Consider the following 22714-nt stretch of genomic DNA (forward strand, 5'->3'; position numbering starts at 1 on the left):
AACAAAAGAACAGAAACCATTTCTCAAGTATGCAGTAAAACTGGTGGAGCAAGCAAAGCGAGAAAGCTCTTTGCCAGGGAAACGAGATTTACATTTACATTACCGCCTTGACAACTTCTGGCAGCGAGTCCCTCGATCGCGCGATGGATCAACTGAACGTTAATAAAGTAATGCTCTCATGTGTAATGAGAATAAGAAGTTTAGAAAGTTTAACCCCACCACCAAATAAAAGGCTAATAAAACGTGGAAAGGATATTATAGAAGCCTTCTTTATTAAAGAATGCTCACATTTGACTGAGGTAACGTTATGATGCTGGAATCCAGGAACGCCAGATCCCGTTTTATTGATTACTGAGACATCTGTCCTTTAGATTAACAACATATCCTGTCCCATGTTGGAATGGGGAACGGATATGGACAGATGGCTAGATTCCATACTGTAGCCTATCCTTCAACAGATCAGATCAGACTTATTAGGCTATTGCGTAGCATTCATGTGATCAATATTATAAATGAATAGCGCAACATTGGAGGTGTGCCTGTTGCCTGTAGCATTGTCTTGACATAAACTTTTAAATAAATATATTCTTGATTGTATGGTTTTGAAACAATGATTATGATTGTTGAACACAACACATGTTTATGGTAGGAGAATCTGTTGTGAGCTTGTAGATCTGCAATTTTTGGCGAAGAGATCTGGGGTAGAGAGAAAAAAAAGCGGTCCGAATACAGAGCCAACTCGGGTCAGGTCCAGTCTGTCCAGACCGGGTTTGCAGCTTGGCAAAAGTGAAGTGATCCCAGTGTATAAAGGAGGAGAATCCAATCAACAAAACTATGGGCTGGGATGCATGGAGGCTCAGCCAGTTAGTGCAGAATGCAGATCATATTATAGTCCTAGTGAGCACGAGGACCAGGGTCATATCCGACCTGCATCTCGCATATCTCTGCTCTTTCTCTTTACTTGGCTTCCTGTCTCTCTAAACTGACCTACATACAGGTATAAAGCAAAAGAGGTGTGTATACAGTACATATACATATTTACATTTTATGTTCCCCTTACTGTACCAAAATAAACAAAAACAAATGAAAGAGACATTTTTGTACATATCTATGTACAGGTACATACTGTACATAGATAGATAGAAAGATAGAAAAACAGACACATAGGTAGATATTTACTATCGTCAATTTCTGGTGGAATTGGTCCACTGTATCCATTATTGTTTTGATAAGAATGTCAGCTTAGTTGTTTTGGCAAAGGCTCTTTAATTAAATATGTAATATATTAGCCCTATAATTAGCACAGCATGGATGCCACTTAACACGTCTTGAGAAAGAAGGCTATTTTAATCAATTATTTGATGTTTTAAACAGGTTAAATACCACTGGCGCCAAAACGTATGACTACAGTCCCAAACCTGAGTGTGTTCACACACACAGACCCATGTACTTAACAGTCACACATTGTCGTCTGTGTTGGTTCATGTAATTTCATCAGAAGAGAAGGTGTGATTCTTGGTACCAGTGTCTAGAATGAGATTATATGTGTGTGTGTGTGTGTGTGTGTGTGTGTGTGTGTGTGTGTGTGTGTGTGTGTGTGTGTGTGTGTGTGTGTGTGTGCGTGCGTGCACGTGCGTGTGTGTGTGTCTTACACATCAAGCCAGTGTAAAAAAAAGAAAAACTGAACAGGAGGGTAAACAATTTACAATTTAGAATTCTCAATTTCTCTGTATTTCTCTCTCTCTCCCTCTCTGAAACAAACGTTTCAAAAGTTAACCAGTGTTGCAGTGTCCGCTTATTATAAGCGAGTTGCTTGTAAAAAATGTTGGTGGTTGCGTTTCTTTTTAGCTTATTTCCAAAGTGTAGTTGCTTATTTGGCTTTATTTCTTAATGTTGCTTTTTTTCTTTGAGAATAGCTGCGACGCGTTGTGAGCTTGTAGATCGGCTATTTTATTATAGGTTTAAAGTGTTTGTTGGGCTTGTTTTCATAGACCTGGTTGCTTATTTCTCGCGCAAAACCTGGCAATACTGTTCAGAGACACATCTCTCTCTCTCTCTCTCTCTCGCTCTCTCTGTCTGCAAGCCCTTATTCCTCTCTAATAATAAACAGCCCCATCGTTGAGCAGGCTCGCTCACTCTATCAATCTGTTTATCATGTTTATCTAATACAGGACTGGACTGTCTGTACGGTAATATTGCGGTTCTATGCGGGAGGACTAGCCAACGGTGCGTGGCTGTAATGTAATGTGCTCTCATTGGCTGTAGCGTGCACTAGATCGCGGCCGATAGACACAATTATCCAACAAGTTTGAAATCTCAAAGTTATCGGGACCCCTCGCCGACCGTACTTTATCGGGGTGTTTCTTCTCGGAGTACCTTACACACTGCGCGATCAACACCTCGCCGAGGAACGCCCGATCTGGACTGAGATCGGTGGTTTTCTCGGCGATCACCAAAAAATATCCCCGAGAGCCATATCGGGTAAAATATCGTACAGTGTGTAGAGGCTATTAGTGTAAACAATCAAACACACAATACATCCTCTTCTTCCTCCGTAACTATTTTCAAAACACTCGATACAAGGCTTGTGTTTATGAATGCACTTTCTGTAAGGCTAAGCACCTTTTGATCCAAATCAGTTCAGTAACCCTGACGTGGCTCATGCTAAATAATTCATTCCTCACTTAACTGCTTAAGTTCCTAAACAAGACCTCATTATATTTGAATGAGTTACATGGCTGAAACTGTGACAAAGCTGTAGCACAGCTCGAGCTCTAGTTACAACCACCGAACCTGTGAGACACGTGTTGATGAATTGAATACATTGGACCACAATAGAAACAAGTCCCCAGGACTTTTTTGTGTTATCCTTTTAACCTAAATGTCTGAATGTACCTCGTGCTGTTTACATTTCTGACATAAAGTATTCAATCAAAACAATGATGATATCATCATTATAAATGTATTGGAATACGGCTTGGAGGAATATTATGACCCCCAAATCTGCCATCAATTGGGCTCCAATTCAAATACTCCTACAGTATATGATACTGAATACTACAATACTGTACAGTACATAATAAAATAGTTTTCCTTGCATGGTCAATATAAGTATGGATTGATCTAGGTGGGCACATTCATCACTGAAATATTGTTTCTCTGCTTTTAGTGAATTTTCTTTTCGTAAGCTTTCATTTCAGTTTACTTAAAACACATTTTATGTCATGGTTGCCTACATTTTAGTCTTGATAGAATACAACCAACCTTTGTTAGAAGAAAGTCACACCATGTTTTCCTGTAATTTGGGGCAGTAGCTGACAGAACAATGAAGAATTGAGTTCACACACACAGTGTTCGTGTCACTGAAGATACAGTAAGAGGTGATTTTAAGTAGAAGGCTGACAGACAATCAGGTCTACTGTGATATAACCTAGTTATCATTGGAGGGTTTACTTAATTGTTTAGAGTTTTGAAGCACTTTCTCATGTAGGTAATTAATTTGTATAAGTACTTTACTGAGGTTTACTCTGGATCTCCTTCCAACAGCACGCAATCATTTATGAAGGGTCAACCGTGTAAATATTTGACCTTTGCCTTTGATATGTTATTTCCACACCACTGACCTTGTAACAATAGGATGCTGTACACAGCAACACTGTGTCCAGATTGACCCGACATGATTTGAGCTAATTACCACACTGGGCAGGAGGCCTACAGTAATAGCCCTATAATTGACAAAGCATGGATAACACTTAACGCGTCTTGAACTTCCCAAACCTACCAGCATAAAAAACCTTTCGTGCCAACATCTGAATCCAAAGCCAAGCCGGAGTCGGCATTCTGCAGGCCTTTAGGGTGCGGTCACACCAAACTTTGATTCTGCCTATGCGGCAGATTCTGGCAATGCTTTTCAATGGGAAAGGAGTGGTTTGTTCGCGGATTTCTGCAAAAAAACGCTCCGTTCCCATTGAAAAGCATTGGCACAATTTGCCCCTCATGCAATAGAAGGACAATATCAGTCACCAATAGTGCCAATGACGTCTTTTGACGGCCGTTTTCAGTGTGCCATTAGTGCCAATGACGTCTTTTGACGTCACCTAAATTTATTTTATTTTTTCAAAATTATTATTATTATTTTTTTTTTTTTTTTTTTATTCTCAAAGGAACTAGGAGAAAACGATTTTCAAAAAGTTAATTCTCCATCCACTTCAATGTTAAAATGTAAACGGAGAATTTTTTTTCTCCGTTTGACCCAAAATGCCTTTGGCATATGGATCAACAAGCTTGAAATAAGCCTGGCAGTGAATGAGTTAATATAACATGGCTAACATTGAGTTTTACAATCCTGTTTCCAACAATGTGACAAGAACCTTGGTACATGTGTGATATTATATAATTAAACTTGGGCCTGCTGCAATCTATATGGCCTGATCCACTTTCTTCAAATAAATCCCCCATTAGGTTTCCAACTTCAATGCATTACAGTAAACAAAAACATACAAAAAGGCCCAAACTACACAGTGAAATAGGTACAGTAGTCCAGTAGATGCACAGACGTCACTGCTGTCACAACAACAGTGAACAGGCTACTGTATCCTACAGAGACTTCTTTCCCACTTGGCTGACAACACATCTTTTGACTGGCTGCCTTATCCGTCTGGAATAATTAGATTTTCTCGCCACTCAACACAGTTCCACAACAGCAGACTTCCAAGGCAACCCATGAGACACAAAACATTGTTGAGGAGATAACTAGGTGGTGGTGGTGGGATGAGTAGTAGAAGACGGCTGGAACCTTGAACCTTCCATATTATGGAATTCTATATGGCAAGAATTTAATGCTGTACCTCGCAGAAATCACTCAGCTGACACTACTGAGACATATTTTTAATAACAACTGACAACGTTGTGAACTCTGTGTGTGTGTGTCTGTGTGGGGGGGTGTGTGTGTGTGTGTGTGTGAATAATGTGAGATTTACAGGTATATGGGAATGAAACGGGCAGAGACCACCAGCGGTGGAAAAAGTACTCAAATGTTTTACTTAAGTAAAAGTATCAATACTGCAATGTAGAAGTACTCTGTTACAAGTCAAAGTCTGGAATTTACTTGAGTAAAAGTACAAAAATATTGGTATCAAAATGTACTTAAAGTACCAAAAGTAAAAGTACTAAAATGTTTGAAAATAGGCGATCTACAAGCTCACAACGCGTTGCATCGCGACGCTTTGTGAGCTTGTAGATCGGCTATTTTCAAATAGCCTAGGTATAAAATAGGGCTGAAGTGGTTAATGTATGCTTTATAATATAATGATTAATATCTGAAAAGTAACTAGTAACTCAAGTTTTCAAATAATTGTAGTGGAGTAAAAGTACAATATTTGCCTCTGAGATGTAGTGGAGTAGAAGTAAAAGTATTGGAAATTGGAAATACTCAAGTAAAGTACAAATACCTCAAAATTGGACTCAAGTACAGTACTTAAGTAAATGTACTTAGTTACTTTACACCACTGCAGAGATGCATCATAGAGCCACACAGACTACTGTAGCTCATGGTGTAGGAATGGCTGTAATCCAATAAGGGAAAGCTGTGCAGCTTGTTCTCACTGATCAAGTTTTAAACAATGGCAGTGGAATTCCCTGATCCTTATTCTATTTTGTAATACCTTTTCTTTGCCTCTCAAGTTAAACGTTGGCTAAATGTCTTGGTGGACATTCTCAATTTCAAAAGTAAACAGACATTATTTTTTGTAGACGGGCTATATTTATTCACCTTCCCTCTTGCCATCCGGCTATATTTATCTATCGTCCCTCTTGCCTTTCGTCTCTTTCCTCTGTAAACAGGTGATAATTATGCCGGTGACGGTGCTGTGATGAATGGTGAGTCGGTGACTTCACCGAGAAATTAAAGGACACGGTAACTGAAAAAGGCCTGTAAGCGGCGGTGACTGGCAGTTTGACATATTCTCCTGATGTCTCAGTAATGGTAACCACTTCAGGGGTAAAAAAAATGTTCAAAAATGGCAGCTGTACAAGCTCGCAGCGTGGCAAGAAGTGACGCGCTGTGAGCTTGTATATCTGATATTTTTGAATAGCCAACACTAAAATCTAAAATGACACAGATGCTTTCCCGGTTTTAAAGAGGGTGCAGAGCGCACCAGTTTGCATGAACACTAATGTCTTCTGAAGATGCTCTAAATCAGTGGTTTTCAACATTTTTGTGCACAAAGAACTGAAAAATAAAAACTTGTTTTATACCTGTATATATTGTAATAAAAATGTGTGGTTGTCACAAAATCCCAAGGTACACCTGGGCTTGTCTCACAGCACACACCATGACGTGTCTCGACATACTGTTTGGGAACTACTGCTCTAAATTGATGATTGTTGTAATGTGGCAATTTAAAGAAGTGAAAAAACTTGTAACTGACTTATGGACATAATGTCTTTCTCCCAAGGCAATGGTTATTTATCATCATAGCTGTAATGTGAGTTCTAATGCCAGAAATCCACAAAGACACACCCCAAGATGGCCTTCTGGAATGATCACACATACCTGAAAACACTGAACATTAAAAATGTGACTGTGATGACATACTAATCTTACCATGGGTGGGGCAAGCCTAAATATGTTTGTGTCATTTTTTATATTTTTTTGTATTATTATTCCAAAAACGACCTTAATTATCAAATTGGATCAGCTCTCATGAACAACCTGTCCAGAACCTATCCTGGGTGTGAATTGTAACAGGTATGCCTATGTCTCAGCTATAGGCCCGCTAACTCCAGGTTCAATCCATTTATTGAACCTGTAAGAATTCCAAAAATTCTGGAAAGTAGGTTAGCAACAAAGTATCACTATTAAGCTTAAGCCTCCTGCCAGTTTGCAGTAACGTGACAGGAGAATAATGATAGCAGCATTTAACAGAGCATAACAATACTGTCTTTTACAGAACAGGAACTGGAATAGGCTGACTTCTACATTTCTCACCTCATTCACTTTTCAGATGTGAAAGGAGAACCGAACCTCTCAGGGCAAACAAATGTGTCATTGCTGGGCAATGTGAGCATGAAGTAGCCCCTTTCTCCCAATTAAAACAAGGTAAATAATGCCTTGGGGTACACTGGGATTATCCTAGACAATCATATGATTCATTTCAGAGGCCTCTTCACTCTTAAGTAAGAAATTCAATCAGACCAGATACTCATGTATATGTGCTTGACAATTTATTGGTCTGACTATCAGGTTAGAAAAAAAACTAACTTTTCTTCAAAATAGCAAATCCATTCATAGTCATATAAAAATAGGTTGGACAACCATGAAGTGAGTCATGGCTATAAAACAGGTGTACAGTCAACAGGGGTGTAGACTAATTCTTTTCCGGAGCACGATACTGACCACGTGTTCCTAATCTCTGAGATCAAAAAAAAAAAACAGTAGCATTTTTTCTATTCTTTTTTTTTTTTTTACAGATGAAAAACACTATTTGACACCGGTTTTACTGCATTGCAAACACAAGATTGGCAACAAGGCATTTTGTCTGTTCATGTATTCTGCATTCAACTCTATCCTCGTTAGACTTTAACTTACTGTACACAAACGGGAGAGACCCACTTCAGACGTCAACCACAGGTGGTTTAATGTGGCTACCAATCACCATACACAGTAAAATCCTTAGCATTAATTAAACTCTCAAAACAGTGTACAAATGAAACCAAATGGTAAGGGTTGTTACTTGTTACTACTGTATGTAGCACTGAAATCAGCTATTTTTGACATGGTGTGCGGAAACGGCAGAAACTGGATTTCTCACTAAATCATTTTGATATAACCCTCAGCTGTACTCACTGATGCAAAAGTGTGACATTTCCCTTACCTGTGCACCTGCTCCCCAAAGCTTACTGAGACTCACACATACTGTAGCTGTTTGCATCCATTTTCACTTCCTCTCTTCCCGTTTCATTCATAGTCTGACACCTGACCTCACTACTATGCAGGGTAAAATCACAGGTTTGCATCCATCTATTTATCTATCTATCTATCTATCTATCTATCTATCTATCTATCTATCTATCTATATATATATAATGTACACCCCCTTTAAGCCTATGTCACTCCAATGTGATTATACTGAAGATAAGACTTATTTTCATTTTGACATATCTTTGTCAAAATAACACAGTGACAACAGTTCTTTGAACTTCTTTTGGCTGATGTACACAAAACACAGCCCTCTGGGCCCTTTTTGGCCCCACACCACTCACTCACTAAACTCAGCAACACCTGGCCTAGAGTGTATTTGAGCATATTTTCAATTATTTCCCCTAATCATTTATTTATGTTTATTTGGGAGGGATTAATGAACACCACACATACAATGCAATGTAAAATACGCCGGATTTAGAAAGAATGCTATTTTCCATCCGTAGTCCCCATACAGAAAACAAGCAACAATACAAAAAGGGCACATATAAAAATTACTAAAAGGGTACAAACAGAAGAGAAAAAAGCAACAGTAAAAAAGGCATAGTTTTGACCTAAAATACCAGAGACTCAGGAAAACTAAAAAGAAAAAAAAAGCCCTACATTTAAGCCTATTTAAAAATGTTCACATGTTTGATTGTCCATGATTCATCCTTTAGATGATTCTACCTTGACTGTGCAATTGCCAACCATTTTCCAATAATGAAATAAGGATGGTAAATATAGGGTTTGGGCATTTGGGAAGAGCTTATTATCACAGCATTACGCAAAAGGCCCACTGAAATGACTCATGTTCTATGCAAATCTAAAAATGGATGTGCCATGAACTGTAAATCATTCCCTTATCCTATTCAGTTTCCAGGAGGAGGTCATTACTAAAAATTAAAATAAATAAGTACTTCCTGAACTACAGTAGCTAACCAGCTAATTCTGCTGCTACTATTATCTGTGAAAATAATATGAAGTGCATAACCTTTATTCAGTCATAATTATGCCCTATATTGCTTCTAGTTTTTCAAATTTATTTCTAATCTATACATGATGCAAATAACTGCAATATGTATCCACTTATATTCATATTTTGCCCTATCATAACTTAGATAGTTTCTAAAGTTTTATCCCATGCACCAAGTCAAATTACTTCTATGTGAAAATAATATATATGTGAAAACATATTTCACACCTAAAAGTCAAAGAGTAATGTTAACTTAATTTTTTTGAAAGGCTGCATGGCAATGGGGTTGAAGAGAGTGCGTAACTCAGAGGTAAATAAGTTGGCATGTAATTATTAGACAGAAGCTAGTCATGTTAATTCAGATGTATAGGGTTTGCTACTTTGCTTATACATATAGATGCAAAGTATGTTATTTATATAGTAGGTTATTTAGACAGATGCTAGGTTTGATGTTTACCTACTACCCTAGTTACTTTGCAGCATATACTTGTTTGCTTAGCACTCTCGTTATCCGACGTCTTGCTGGTTGACCACAGTACATGATGTTTACTCCAACCTAACACTTAGTGTTAGTTGCACTGGATAAAAGCGTCTGCTAAATGCCTAAATCGTTAAGTGTACTTGGTATGTTGATAAATGATTTTGAGTAACGTTACTGGGAGCTTCAAAACATGCATTGAATAAAATGACACTAATAATAATAAAGAGACAACTATAACGTGTCTGACAACTTAATTACAGCCACAACATAAATGCTGACATGCTGAATATACCTTGAGGTCAATTTGTTCAAATAAACCTGTAAAACAACTTTTTCCGCTTGACAAGCAACACCCAGACTTCGGGGGATAGCCTCAGTCTACCTAAAAGACTACTACCTCAGAGCCTTGAATTCAACACACTGAGCAGCCAAGGATATTTACAGAGAGGACAGCCTGAGCCTTCTGACAAGGACTCAGGTCGACAAGAAAACAAAACAAAGATCTTCTTTAGTCTAACACACACACACACACACACACACACAGGTATATATTCATATAACACACTGGTGGGTTGACAGACTTTATGGGAAGACTGATTTGAGCAAATGGACCTTTATCTTTCACTTTATCTCTTCCTTCTTTATCATCATCAAGTTTCGCAATAGTGTGTGTGTGTGTGTGTGTGTGTGTGTGTGTGTGTGTGTGTGTGTGTGTGTGTGTGTGTGTGTGTGTGTGTGTGTGTGTGTGTGTGTGTGTGTGTGTCATCTCCTCACCCGAGTCATTTGTATCAACAGACAGGGAACAGGTCGATAATCAGTTCAAATGTACTGGCAAAAGTGCTTACCTCGTATTCTCAAGGCCATTCAATCCATCCTGGGAATTGCATCTGCCTTGACCAACGTACCGCAGCGTCTCACATGTCGACTGTCGTACTCAGGGGATGCTAATAAAAACATAGACGCAAACGGCCATTCAGATACACACCAAACACACAGACAAATACTCTGCCATGTCATCATCCTTCATTAGCTGTGAATTAAAGGGATAGTTCACCCAAAAAAGTCAAGACTTGAATTCATGGATTTTTTTTTATTTTTGTTGCATTCCTAAGCCAATAATTTGATGACCAGCGGACCTGTAGGGAGCGGTTCCGGTAGGAGACACAAAGGAGACTCTTTGTGTCTCCTCCCGGAACCGCTGCCAGTCATCAAATTATTGGCTTAGGAATGCAACAAAAACTAAAAAATATCCATGAATTGAAGTCTCCATGGGGTGACTAATCAATAGGAAAAAAGTCATTTTGGGGGTGAACTATTCCTTTAAATTAGTCGTATATTAACCAGGCAGCATTATCCCTAGGATGGCTGTGATATTACATACATTTCATGATATGTATGTAATGCAGCATTAGCCTACATAAAAAAATGTCATGGAAGATTTGAATTATGTGTGCTTAGTTTATGGCGTTGTTGTTGTTATAACAATAAATAACAGTGATGTCTATGATCAAAAGCCAGATTTGTCAACATATGACATTGTGAAGAAAGTAACTTTAGACCATCTTGTACACAATGGTGTAAAGTAACTAAATACATTTACTCAAGTACTGTACTTAAGTACAATTCTGAGGTATTTTTTTTACTTTAGTGGAGTATTTCCAATTTTCAGTACTTTTACTTCTACTCCACTACATCCCAGAGGCAAATATTGGACTTTTTACTCCACTACAATTATTAGGAAAACTTTAGTTACTAGTTACTTTGCAGATGTAAATACATTTTCATTATAAAACATACATTAACCACTTCAGCCCTATTTTATAGATCAACTATTTGAAAATAGCCGGTGAGCTTGTAGATCTGCTATTTTTGAGTATTGCTACTTTTACTTAAAAGGTAGGGTAAGTGATATTTTTGGGTATTTTTTTTGTTTGTTAAAAAGGTTACTATTACTATCAGGTATTCTGATAGTAATCATTGCTACAGAGTGTTTGTTTGGTCACAGGGGTCTCTCCAGCTCTTTAGTAAACAGAATAGTACATCTTCAGGTAGGTGACACAATTCAAGCCAATCAGGAGAGAGCACTGAAAATGTATTTTCTGTTTAATAAAGAGCTGGAGAGACATGGGAGACTCCTTTTACTGAACAAACACTATATAGCAATGAGTACTAAACTTCAAACACAGCAGGAATGAATCTTAATGGTGGAAAAAGTACTCAAATGTTTTACTTAAGTAAAAGTATCAATACTGCAATGTAGAAGTACCCTGTTACAAGTAAAAGTCTTGAGTAAAAGTACAAAAGTGTTGGTATCAAAATGTACTCAAAATACCAAAAGTAGAAAGTACTCATTATGCAGAATGTCCCATTTCACAAGTTCAAAATGTATACAAATCTTTTGAAAACAGCCGATCTACAAGCTCTGTGAGCTTGTAGATAGGCTATTTTCAAATGGTCGAAATATATAGGGCTGAAGTGGTTGCAAAGTAACTAAAGCTGTCAAATAATTGTAGTGGAGTAAAAGTACAATATTTGCCTCTGAGATGTAGTGGAGTAGAAGTAAAAGTGTTGAAAATGGGAAATACTCCAGTAAAGTAAAAAAAAAATCCTCAAAAATGTATTTAAGTACAGTACTTGAGTAAATGTGCTTAGTTAGAACAACAACACTAATGTAAACAGCAACGTTGTGTTTCTAAGCCTGTTGACAGTCAGTTGTCTTTATAAGCTGAGTGTGATTATCTCTGGACTCAACTAAAACCTGCAACTTGTACTGAAGTAGAGCTATACTTTCAGTGGTGGAAAGCAACTATTTAAATATTTTTTACTTTTAGTATTTCCATTTTGTGATACTTTATACTTCTACATCCCAGATGTAAATATTAAGTATATTTTTACTCCACTACAATTATTTGACAGTTTTTACTAGTTACTTTGCAGATCTGGATTATTAAGACAAAACATACATTAACCAACTAAGCCCTATTATTTTGTACTTCAGCTATTTGAAAATAGTCGATCTACAAGCTCACAATGCAGCTTGTAGATCTGCTATTTTCAAAAGATGTTTTATACATTTTGAAACCTTACCTGAAATGGAACTTTCTGCATAATAAGCACTTTTACTTTTGGTACTTTAATAGCTGTAGTATGCAACCCTCGTATTTATGATAACGTCAGAATCATAAATACGTCTACGAGGGTTGTATACTACAGCTAGTACTTTAAGTACAATTTGATGCCAATATACTTTTGTACTTTCACTCAAGTCCATTTTCAAGAAAAAGTACACTTCTACTTGTAACAGAGTATCTACATTGCAGCATTGATACAAGTAAAACATGTTCACTAGTGACATATTTACGAATACTTCTTCCATCACTGATACGTTATTATCTATCCAACTCGTACAGTATACGTACACGATAAAGAAGAACGTCAACAACATAGAAAAGTGGGGAAACTAAACTTCTAAACGCAGTAGGAATGAGGATCATGAATCTTACCGTCGTGTTCTAGTAGAGTAGATGTGTTGTCTCTCCTTACAGAACAACATGTAAACAACCAGGAACGTTGTGTTTCCCAGCCTGTTGTTGACAGTTAGAGTTGTCTTTAAAGCTGAGTGTTAGTGTGATTCTCTCTCTGGACTCACTTCAGTTCCTGAATGGAAAAAAAAGAAAAGAAAAACCAAACCAAAAAAACCCCAGCGGAGTCTCTCTCCCAAGGCTAGAGCAATCGAAGTCGGAAAAATGGGATAAGTGGATGAAAAAGGCTTGACGAATGACGATCGATGTAGCACGTCTGGGATCGTTTAGTAGGCCCATTAGGGCAGATCAGAGTGTAGAAGAGAGAGTAACGTCACGCTTCGATCTCGCCGGAAAGCGGGCTGCTATGGGCTGCAGTTCCAAACATTGGAACTATCTCTAGACAGAGCACTTCCGCATTCCATTCTTACATGGGAGTCAAGGCTAGTGTCATAACTCTCTTATACGGCTCTCTGAGGCAGATACAGTATAGATATTGTTGGGTATGTGAGGATGTAAACGATTTGAACGAGAACTAAAATTACTTTTGGCCACAGCAAGATTTTTGTCAGCGAGGAAGAGAAGAGTTAAGGATCTTATTTTATTTTAATTTATTTTATCAAAGTGAAGTGCAAGTTCACACTTGTGTTATGGATTCCAGTGGTGTGAACTTGCACTTCACTTTGTTGACCACAAGTTAAACTGCATGGGGCATCTCACTTGAAAACTCATCTGGGTCATGGGGTCATTTTAACGTCTACTCTGGCTTTTGTGATATTCTCCTTCGTGAGGGCGGGGATTGTGTTTTTCCAGTTACCCTTTTCATTTATTTTATTGTATTGTATATAAAATAAATAATAAATAAATATTGAACCAAGCAACTTAAAAACTGCATGGGGTGCACACAAAAGTTAGAGAGTAGTAAAATGATCCCAGAAGTGTTTTAAAGTGAAATACCCCTTTAAATTGCTTCCCAATCTCTCACAGTCACGGTTCATGTTAAATCCTTTAATGTTTATGATTATTTTTATTTCAATATGAATGGTCAATATGAATGGGATTCATATTGACCATATGGTCAATATGAATGGATTTAATGAAAACTCACTGTTGAGCTCTGTTAACAGTCGCATTCGTAGAAGCATTAGTGGTTCTCAAAGTGGGGTCCCCAGCAATAGGATTGATAGTAGGAACCAAATAGACCCCCCCTCTCTCTCTCTCTCTCTCTCTCTCTCTCTCTCTCTCTCTCTCTCTCTCTCTCTCAATCCAACTGGTCAAGGCAGATGGCAATTTTAACAGAATGCTCTGTAATTTATGCACTTCCTGCATGAACATAATGGAAATATAGGCCAATGTATTTTTTCCCTTTAATAGACAATGCAATACTCTATATTGAATGTATCCTTTAAAAAAATAATATGGTTATCCTGTTACCTCAAAACGCCACCAGCGATTACAGCCATTATTTATAATACACATATTTTTGGTCCAGAAACATACATATTTAACGCATCAGTAATTGCCAGCAACATACAGACTGGGATGCAATGCTGAATGCTATTATTTCTAATGGTGGAGCAATTGCTTCGATTGATATCACACTCTCTCTCTCTCTCTCTCTCTCTCTCTCTCTCTCTCTCTCTCTCTCTCTTTGATTGATTGATTGATTGAATATTTTATTAGGCAAAAAAATGTAAAACAGCACAGTTACATTTAAAATACTTTGTTAAACAGGTCCGTTCATAAAAGTCCTTGCGGACTTGTTTCCAATGAGGGCCTTGGTATTTAATTCATTTAATTCATCTCTCTCTCTCTCTCTCTCTCTCTCTCTCTCTCTCTCTCTCTCTCTCACACACACACACACACACACACACACACGCACACACGCACGCACACACGCACACACACACACACACACACACACACACACACACACACACACACACACACACACACACACACTGCAGTTTAGCATTTAGCAGACGCTCTTAATCCACAACCAATCAGGCTGTAATCCACACACACACACACACACACACACACACACACACACACACACACACACACACACACACACAGAGAGAGAGAGAGAGTGCCTGAACTAAATTAGCTAATACATGTTTATTCTTTTTATTTAGTCTAAATGCATTCATGTTCTAAGACCTGCATGGCAATGAACATGTCGCCATCTAGTGTAAGGTTATGGTAAGTGTTGCTCTAATTGGCAGTGACCGACAGCTTATGCTATGCTCTCTGCTCACCTCTATCTATCTAACCCAAGTGTACTGTATCATTTGAAAGTTAAATTTAAAACTAAAATAATTATGAAATCAGAAACAAGTGCTGCAAAGTAACTATACCAGATAAACATCCAGCCTAGCATCTGTCTAAAGGCTATCTAAATTAACAAAGCATTTGTGGACAAGCAGTCTAGTATGTTCATCTAAATGGACATAATATAGAATAAATAGGTATATAGTATAGTAAGCCATGATATTTAAATTGAGAAGATGTATCATTTTAATTATACATTATATCTTAAACTCAAGTGTGATTGGATTTAGCAGAAGACTGATCTATATACATGGTTGTGTGCCGGTGTCCTGAAACCAAGTATAAATGAAGCATTAGTGTGTCTATTGGTGTTGTGCATATCTCATATTGAAATCAGTGTAAGCAAGAACCTACAGCAACACAGCATTATCCAGTACAACAGTGGAGCATCACAGCCCATTTTGCTCAATGCAGGGGTTGTAAGCAGATAACTTTGATTGTATTCTGTAACATTTCCTCATTCTTATCAACAATAAATCTTTTGTATTTGTTTGCTGCCACTGTTATTGCTGCAGGAGTGTACTCAAGTTCCCTCAGCTCTATGTTCCCTCTGCCATACATTCCCCCATCCCAAATTAGACCCTATGTTCCCTCAGCCCTATGTTCCCTCAGATGAGTACAAATGAGCTGATGTTTTTGCTCCATTAGTGTGTCTGTCTGTCTGTTTCTTTAATATATAGGATAGGATAGGATAGGATTGGATAGGATAGGATAGGATAGGATAGGATAGGATAGGATAGGATAGGATACAAGATAGGATACAAGATAGGATAGGATAGGATAGGATAGGATAGGATAGGATAGGATAGGATAGGATAGGATAGGATAGGATAGGATAGGATAGCATAGCATAGGATAGGATAGGATAGGATTTGTCAAAAGAGGTCATGGCAATGACATGTCCCATGTCATGTCACAAAAAGTACAACATTTTGAAAACAGAGAAGGTAAACAAAATAGACCCAGTCTAGTAAGTGTACATACTTTATATAGAAGTTACATATATGAATGATAATGATTTATTGATAAGCCCTATAGCATTTTCACAGTTTAGCCCATTATAAAGCCTGTCAGCAGAACCTACTGCCAGTTCACACTTTTGAGCGTGACTTGAATCATCATCATCATCCGTTTTTATGTCTGGAGACTCCCGTTCAGGACAGGTTTGAGACACGACTTCTTAGGAGACTTAGCTAAGATCTGAACCCACTTGATTTGGCATTAGGAACCCGTCGTGACCGCATGCCCTTGCTGACATCGACCCCAGGCGGAGTTCGAACCCACAACCATCCACACGAGAGGCATTTGCTCTAACCGCTACACTAGGGCGGTCCTTAAGCGTAGCCTAAATTATGTCCTATATTGTAAACCACACTTCACACCCACACGTTTGATAAAGGGGGGCATTTCCTTCTGCTGCTGAGTGTTACTAAAAATGTTGCATAGCAAGTGCTGATGGTGCCATGTCATTATTCATGATACAATGCATGCCGCACAGGTTACAGGTTACAATGCATGCCACACATATTTTGTCGAAACATCACGCAAATCTGTACACAGTATCTCTATAGTCATGTGATCAAGGCGGATCTGTCCGATATTTCATATTCCATCCTGATTGGCTAAGATTGGCTTCCAAAGTTTGCAGGTTTGGTCCGTTTTGAACAAAATGCCTCAAATCATGAACACAGCATACGATTTCCGTGAAATATTGCACGCATATTCCCACTAGGCCGATGAAGAAATGCCACTTGAATATTTTCCAACTGCATTTTTATAACTGCATCAATCTGGGTGAAACTTTGCACACACACACTCCCTAGAGGCCAAGGAAAACCCTATGCCCTGCATTTTTCACATCTGCCTTTTATAGCGCCATCTTTCTGTATGACAGAATGGAAAGCGTTCTAAAAAAATAAGAAAATGGAGGGACTGAGGCCTACAGTAGTAATATGTGAAACATGTTATACAGTGTATTAGGGCTGGGGTCTTCAATTGACCCATTAACTGAGAGAGAGATGGAGCATGGACTAATACATTGTATAAAATTGTTTAGAATATTATTACTACTGTAGTCCTCAGTCCCTCCATCTTCTTCTTATTTTTTAGAAAGCCTTCCATTCAGCTCACAACCCAGACATTTGCAGCCAGCTCTGTACAGTTTTGGAGAAGTAAAAATTCCTGTCCATGAAATGTGCTATATAAATAAATGTGACTTGACGTAGGTTAGGTTATTATTTAACGGGTTAAACTGTCAACATTCTTAGGGCTTATATATACTGTAAATCCTTATCATTCATATTTTTAACTACTACAGTAAATAAAGTAGGCAAACTTTATAAGTCTGGTTTTAACAAGATACAGTAGGTTCATGCTCAACTAAATATATATGTATAAAAGGCACGGAAATAACACATTAAGTTGTCAGCACACAACTTAATTTGCACTCTTTTTTGCACTAATTTCACTCTTTTAATTACACAGCAGAAGGAAATTGACACAATTACGGTATCAGACATGTGGGTGTGAAGTCTGGTTTACAATATAGGAGTGAAGTTCACACTTTTGATCGTGGCTTCCTTAATGTCCTATGATAGGACATTAAGGAAGCCACGATCAAAGGTGTGAACTTGCTACAGTAGATTCTGTTGACAGGCTTTTTAATGGGTTAAACTGTAGAAAGGTTCTATCTATAAGTCATCTTTTCTTTTCATATTAAATTTGTATTCCACAATTCTGCAGAGATACATCACATGCGTAAATACATTTACCGGTAGGTTTACCAGCCATATCCTATTGGTCAGTGCTTTCTTGTGGGTTTTTTAATTTTTAAAACAGGCCCTCCAGGTGGAGAGGATCTTTTTTAAGTACGATATTTCTAAGTACGATAAATATGTACACTTGTTTTCAAAATGTTCTACTGTCCTCCACGCATTGGGGGTGGTCGTGTTGAGTAGTATTTTTTCTTTGCTAATAATATGTCCAAATAAAGATCAACAATATCTTGTGACCCTGAGGACCTTCAGGGGGCACGGACCCCCTGTTGAATACCCATATATTAGGGTGTCCCTGCTTCATCTCTGTCAGCTAAGGGGTCCATGGCCTGAAATACATTGAAGACCCCTGCTCTTTACCAATGATAACAAAAAGAGCTAAACAATAAAATAAATAATAATAACTTACACCACATTTAACTTTGTGAAAAAAATTGTCATAGACTTCCAAACTTAAGCTCAACTTCCAAAACGTATTACTTAACTCCACGTAACACAACACAACTTTGACACAAGGTTTGTCATAAGGCCAAGGGATAACCACCTATCCTACAGTATATTAAAATTGCCTAATGCGTCAATGGTGGATGGTGGGTCGACGTCACAAAGGTAATATCCGGACTGGCGAGGCGCACCATTGCACCCCCCTTCAGAGGACCCCAACAGGTGACCTCACCAACACATTATGGAAGGGACCGCAATGGAAAAGAGCTGTAAGCTTTTTTTGCGTTATCCTTTTGATTATGGTGGGTTTTAATTCATGATCAATAAAGATATGAATCAATCAATCAAAGGGCCATATGTGATCCTGAAGGAACATAGGGCTGAGGGAACATAGGGTCTAATTTGGGAAGGGGGAACATAGGGCTGAGGGAACATAGGCATGACCCATTGCGGCTACCAATGTATTAAACTCCACTCACTATATATGAAATATCCTGATAAGTTTACAAATAATATTGATTGGTAGCATCAGCGTATTTAACAGCATATGATATGTTTCCTCATGTTATCATTATATTCTTTGGGACACTTGAATGAAATAGCCCTTATAATGGTGGTAAAATGTATAATTTAATCTTTGATCACTGATATTTCAGAGAAGAAAAATATAACAAAATATTTGAGTTAAAATACTACATCAAATATGATATCAAAAACATCCATAGGCCTACAATTCTATATAATTCACTTACTGTCTATAGGTTATAATTACATAGTTTTTCAATGGAATTTCAGTACTACACATGTTGAGTTTGATCATATTAAAATGTCCATGTGTTTTTACTATGCATGGCTTCTGTCACATAATAGTTTAATGGAGACGGCAAGATCCACTGTATAAGCTATTAATGTAGTACTGGCCACCACCGTTTCCATGACAACCAATTTTGAAGTGTAGTTCCAGAGGTCATGCCCGGATTTCCGAAACTCCAGCACTTTGGTAAAACAAATCACCGTGGCAACCATATAGAGCAACACCCCAAACACACTGAAGCCAGCCAACACTCGATCGAAGCGAAGGGGACACCGCGCAGTGCAATCACCTAATATTACCACCAACGTGCCAAGGGACATGAGGAGACAGACATTGTACGACACCCCTGATAGCCAGAGTTGCCACCAGTGAGGGATTCCTCCATTTGCTCCTATTGAAGCTCCATAGACCCCCTCCAAAAGAAGAGGGATCATCTGACAACCTCCCCAGAACTGGAGTACCTTGAGGAGGCCAGGCGCGCTGGCCATGTAGCCCCTCTGCTCATGGGCCTGGGTTCGGATCACGTAGGCCTCGGAGCTGTACGCCAGGAAGGTGAGACAGGAGAACACAGCGGCGGCGACAGGGCGCGACAGGGGCGAGATGTGCCGATGGTCCATGACGAGCCAGGGGAAAAAGATGCAGGCGCTGAGACTCATGAGTGCACCCAGGGCTGCTACTGTCACAGTCAGGTTCTTCCAGGAGATGGGGATGAGGCTATGGAACTGGATGATGTGGAGAACGTGGATGAGGAAGGTAAGGATGAAGAAGAAACACCAGGTGAACATGCAGGACACCTTAAAGGTGGTTGCGAGACGTTGTGGTTGAGGTGATGTTGATGTGTTGGTGGTGTGGCTTTGCTGCAGCTCTGAGGACTCCAGAGACGCCACCAGACTGAAGGTGACACAACCAAAAAGGAGAGCCAATGTCCGTACACAAAACAGGGGACTGGTGAAATCTCTGGCCTCCAACACAATCACAGGCATTGTGGCAACTCCAAATCTGTTACTTTGCAAATGTCAAAATGATTCTTATTCATCAAGGAAGATTCTGGTGGTTCAAAAGCTTGCGATCAAGTAAAGTTTTGAAGAGTAGTCCGTTGCCCCTGGAAAGGAGGCGACTCCTTTTCACTACAAAAAAATGATTGAAAGCTATTTTGCTGTTGTAATCCCCTTTGACATTTTGTATGTAGCCAAACAGATCCCCCATGAACTAAACCATTAGAGGTCTTCTTTCCCGCCTGTTTCACCGCCTGTGTAGATGGTATGAAACTCTCTCCTCTCTTTTTAATCCTTAGTTGCACCCCACTGTCAAAACAGGCCGCGCCTACTTCCTTTTTGAGGTTATGCAGTTGAGTTTCAGCCTCGCTGTATAGAGGTAGCTGCAGGTGACCACAATAAAAGATCTGTGCAAACATAGTTATCTTCCTCCCACGGTTGATTCTCGTGAAATGTTGTTCCCTTTCTTAGGGTACCAACGACTTCCTGTGTCAGCCGTTTCATGGCATGAGATAATGGGCACAGGGAGTTATTTTAATACTTCTTCCACTTGTTCTTCTAGAGTTCTTTTAATACTTTTACATGGTGTTGGAAGCCATCTGTGGTGCAACTATACGAGGGCAAGATGTGTTGACATGTGGAGCGTTGTAGATCATCTGATTCAAGTGTTGTTCACAAGAGCTGGATTTGGAGCATAGATCTTGTCTTTCCCTCGGGGGAGACATATTTTATATTGGGAAGAACATCTAGCCTTGTCCCTTTTGAATTGACAACACTTGGAAATCTGCTTGAGATGCCTGCATGGAAACAAGCATTTGTGTTTTGTGTTTATCTTGGTGCCAACAGCAAGCAATAAATCTTCTATTCTTCTATTCTACATTATGTGTGTGTGTGTGTGTGTGTGTGTGTGTGTATTCAAGTGCAAGTGCAAAAGTGCATTAGTGTATTTATGTCTTTGTTTGTGTGCATGTGGTGTGTGTATGTGAGTGCACAGACTTGAAAGCTTCTCTACAAATGGGCACACTATATGGGGTTTATGTTCCTGTGCATGTTTTCTGTGTGCCTCCAATGCTTCCTATGTCTCCCATATATATATATATATTGTGTGTGTGTGTGTGTGTGTGTGTGTGTGTGTGTGTGTGTGTGTGTGTGTGTGTGTGTGTGTGTGCGTGTGCGTGCGTGCGTGCGTGCGTGCATGCCTGCGTGCACACACGTAAAGCGTGTGAGTGCGTGCGTGTGTTTACACAAGCACAAAGAGCTCTCTGAAGATTCCATACAATCACTTTGCCTCTGTGTATTGGCTCACCTGCTCCTTGTGTTATATTTAGACACAGAATACATCAATTCCCCCGTGTCACACAGCTCAAGTTCAAAAACTCCTCTTCTGACAGAAGAGAGAAGGCACACTTCACAAAGACAGACAATAGCTGTTAAACAATAGGAACCTTCCAATGCAGATCAAGGTGTATGGTTGTTATGAATTCAGCTCCAAATGGTTAATTCGAATCTAATTATAACCTCACCAATTCAATATTCATTTCAACTTCCAGGGAAATCAATGCGTTGTTTTTAATTAAATATAAAATCTAATGATCTCCACCATAAGTACAGTATGGAAATATTAAGGAATCAAGGTTTTTTAAGGTTGGATTCTATGATGGGTTAGATATGAACGATAATGATTTCTCTAAAATATTTTTTGCAATAAATGATTGTATTATATTGAGACACTTAATTTGGCAACTTACAGAAAAGGCTTGGTGACTGATGTCAGAGTTCATGTGATGATGCTGCTCACACGATGGCAAATTAGTATGGTAAACTATGCCATCTTGTGGTGGAAAATTAAATTACACATTTTCGGTGGGACCCTGAGTTCTGCAGAGTAGGTCGATGCCACAAGTGCTTTTGAAATACACTCACTATAGTATTCCATGCAGTCGTATGAGGCCAGCTCATAACACTTGCGTAGTCAGAATATCTTTTCATTGACCGTAAAATAATATAGACAACTATCTGCCTAATTTATAGTGCAAATGACATGACAATTTCAATGGCATTTGACCTCTCTGCACAGGACCTGGGACAAAACTTCAAATGTGGGCCCAGCTTTGCCCTTTCCCTCCTTCATACTGTATGTCATATGTGACCCCGCTAGCCAGGGAAACCTACTCCCCTGAGCCCAGTTCTATTTGATCTGTCTGATGGAGGCCTTGGTCCATATAGCCAAAATATAACCACCTCTCTGCTGCCATTACGCCTATTTGAAATCTTTAAAACCATTTGAATGGTTTTGACCATTCCTATGGCAAACCTGTGCAACTTCTGCCCCATGCCTTCTACTAGGTGTGTGTGTTTGCATGCATGCGTGCGTGCGTGTTATTGTCTGAGAGGAGACAGGTGTGTGTGCAGGTT

General features: G+C 38.9%; 2 protein-coding genes across 3 annotated transcripts in view; both read right to left on the reverse strand.

Annotated features, from left to right (window-relative positions):
• The window catches only part of tex2 (testis expressed 2), a 44200-nt gene extending 30691 nt beyond the window's left edge, over positions 1 to 13509 (reverse strand). Inside the window, exons 1-2 of one of the 2 annotated variants that reach the window (XM_080416340.1) lie at positions 12921 to 13509; positions 10263 to 10361 (exon numbers count right to left, since the gene is read on the reverse strand). The gene's annotated coding sequence lies outside the window, so the exon portion shown is untranslated. The remainder of the gene's footprint in view (positions 1 to 10262; positions 10362 to 12920) is intronic. The other variant, XM_080416339.1, reaches the window with a different exon arrangement.
• A 2617-nt stretch (positions 13510 to 16126) lies between these two features.
• LOC308098025 (myeloid-associated differentiation marker homolog) lies at positions 16127 to 20535 on the reverse strand. Its single transcript, XM_080446242.1, has one exon. It carries the CDS (start codon positions 20285 to 20287, stop codon positions 19334 to 19336), a length of 954 nt encoding a protein of 317 aa, XP_080302368.1. The 5' UTR covers positions 20288 to 20535; the 3' UTR covers positions 16127 to 19333.
• Positions 20536 to 22714: the final 2179 nt, after the last annotated feature.

The sequence above is a fragment of the Gymnoscopelus braueri genome, assembly GCF_963280865.1.
Source record: "Gymnoscopelus braueri genome assembly, chromosome: 2".
NCBI lineage: Eukaryota > Metazoa > Chordata > Actinopteri > Myctophiformes > Myctophidae > Gymnoscopelus > Gymnoscopelus braueri.

Coding starts and splice junctions, on each gene's coding strand:
- LOC308098025 (XM_080446242.1), bottom strand. CDS start 20,287: ATGCCTGTGATTGTGTTGGAGGCCAGAGATTTCACCAGTCCCCTGTTT.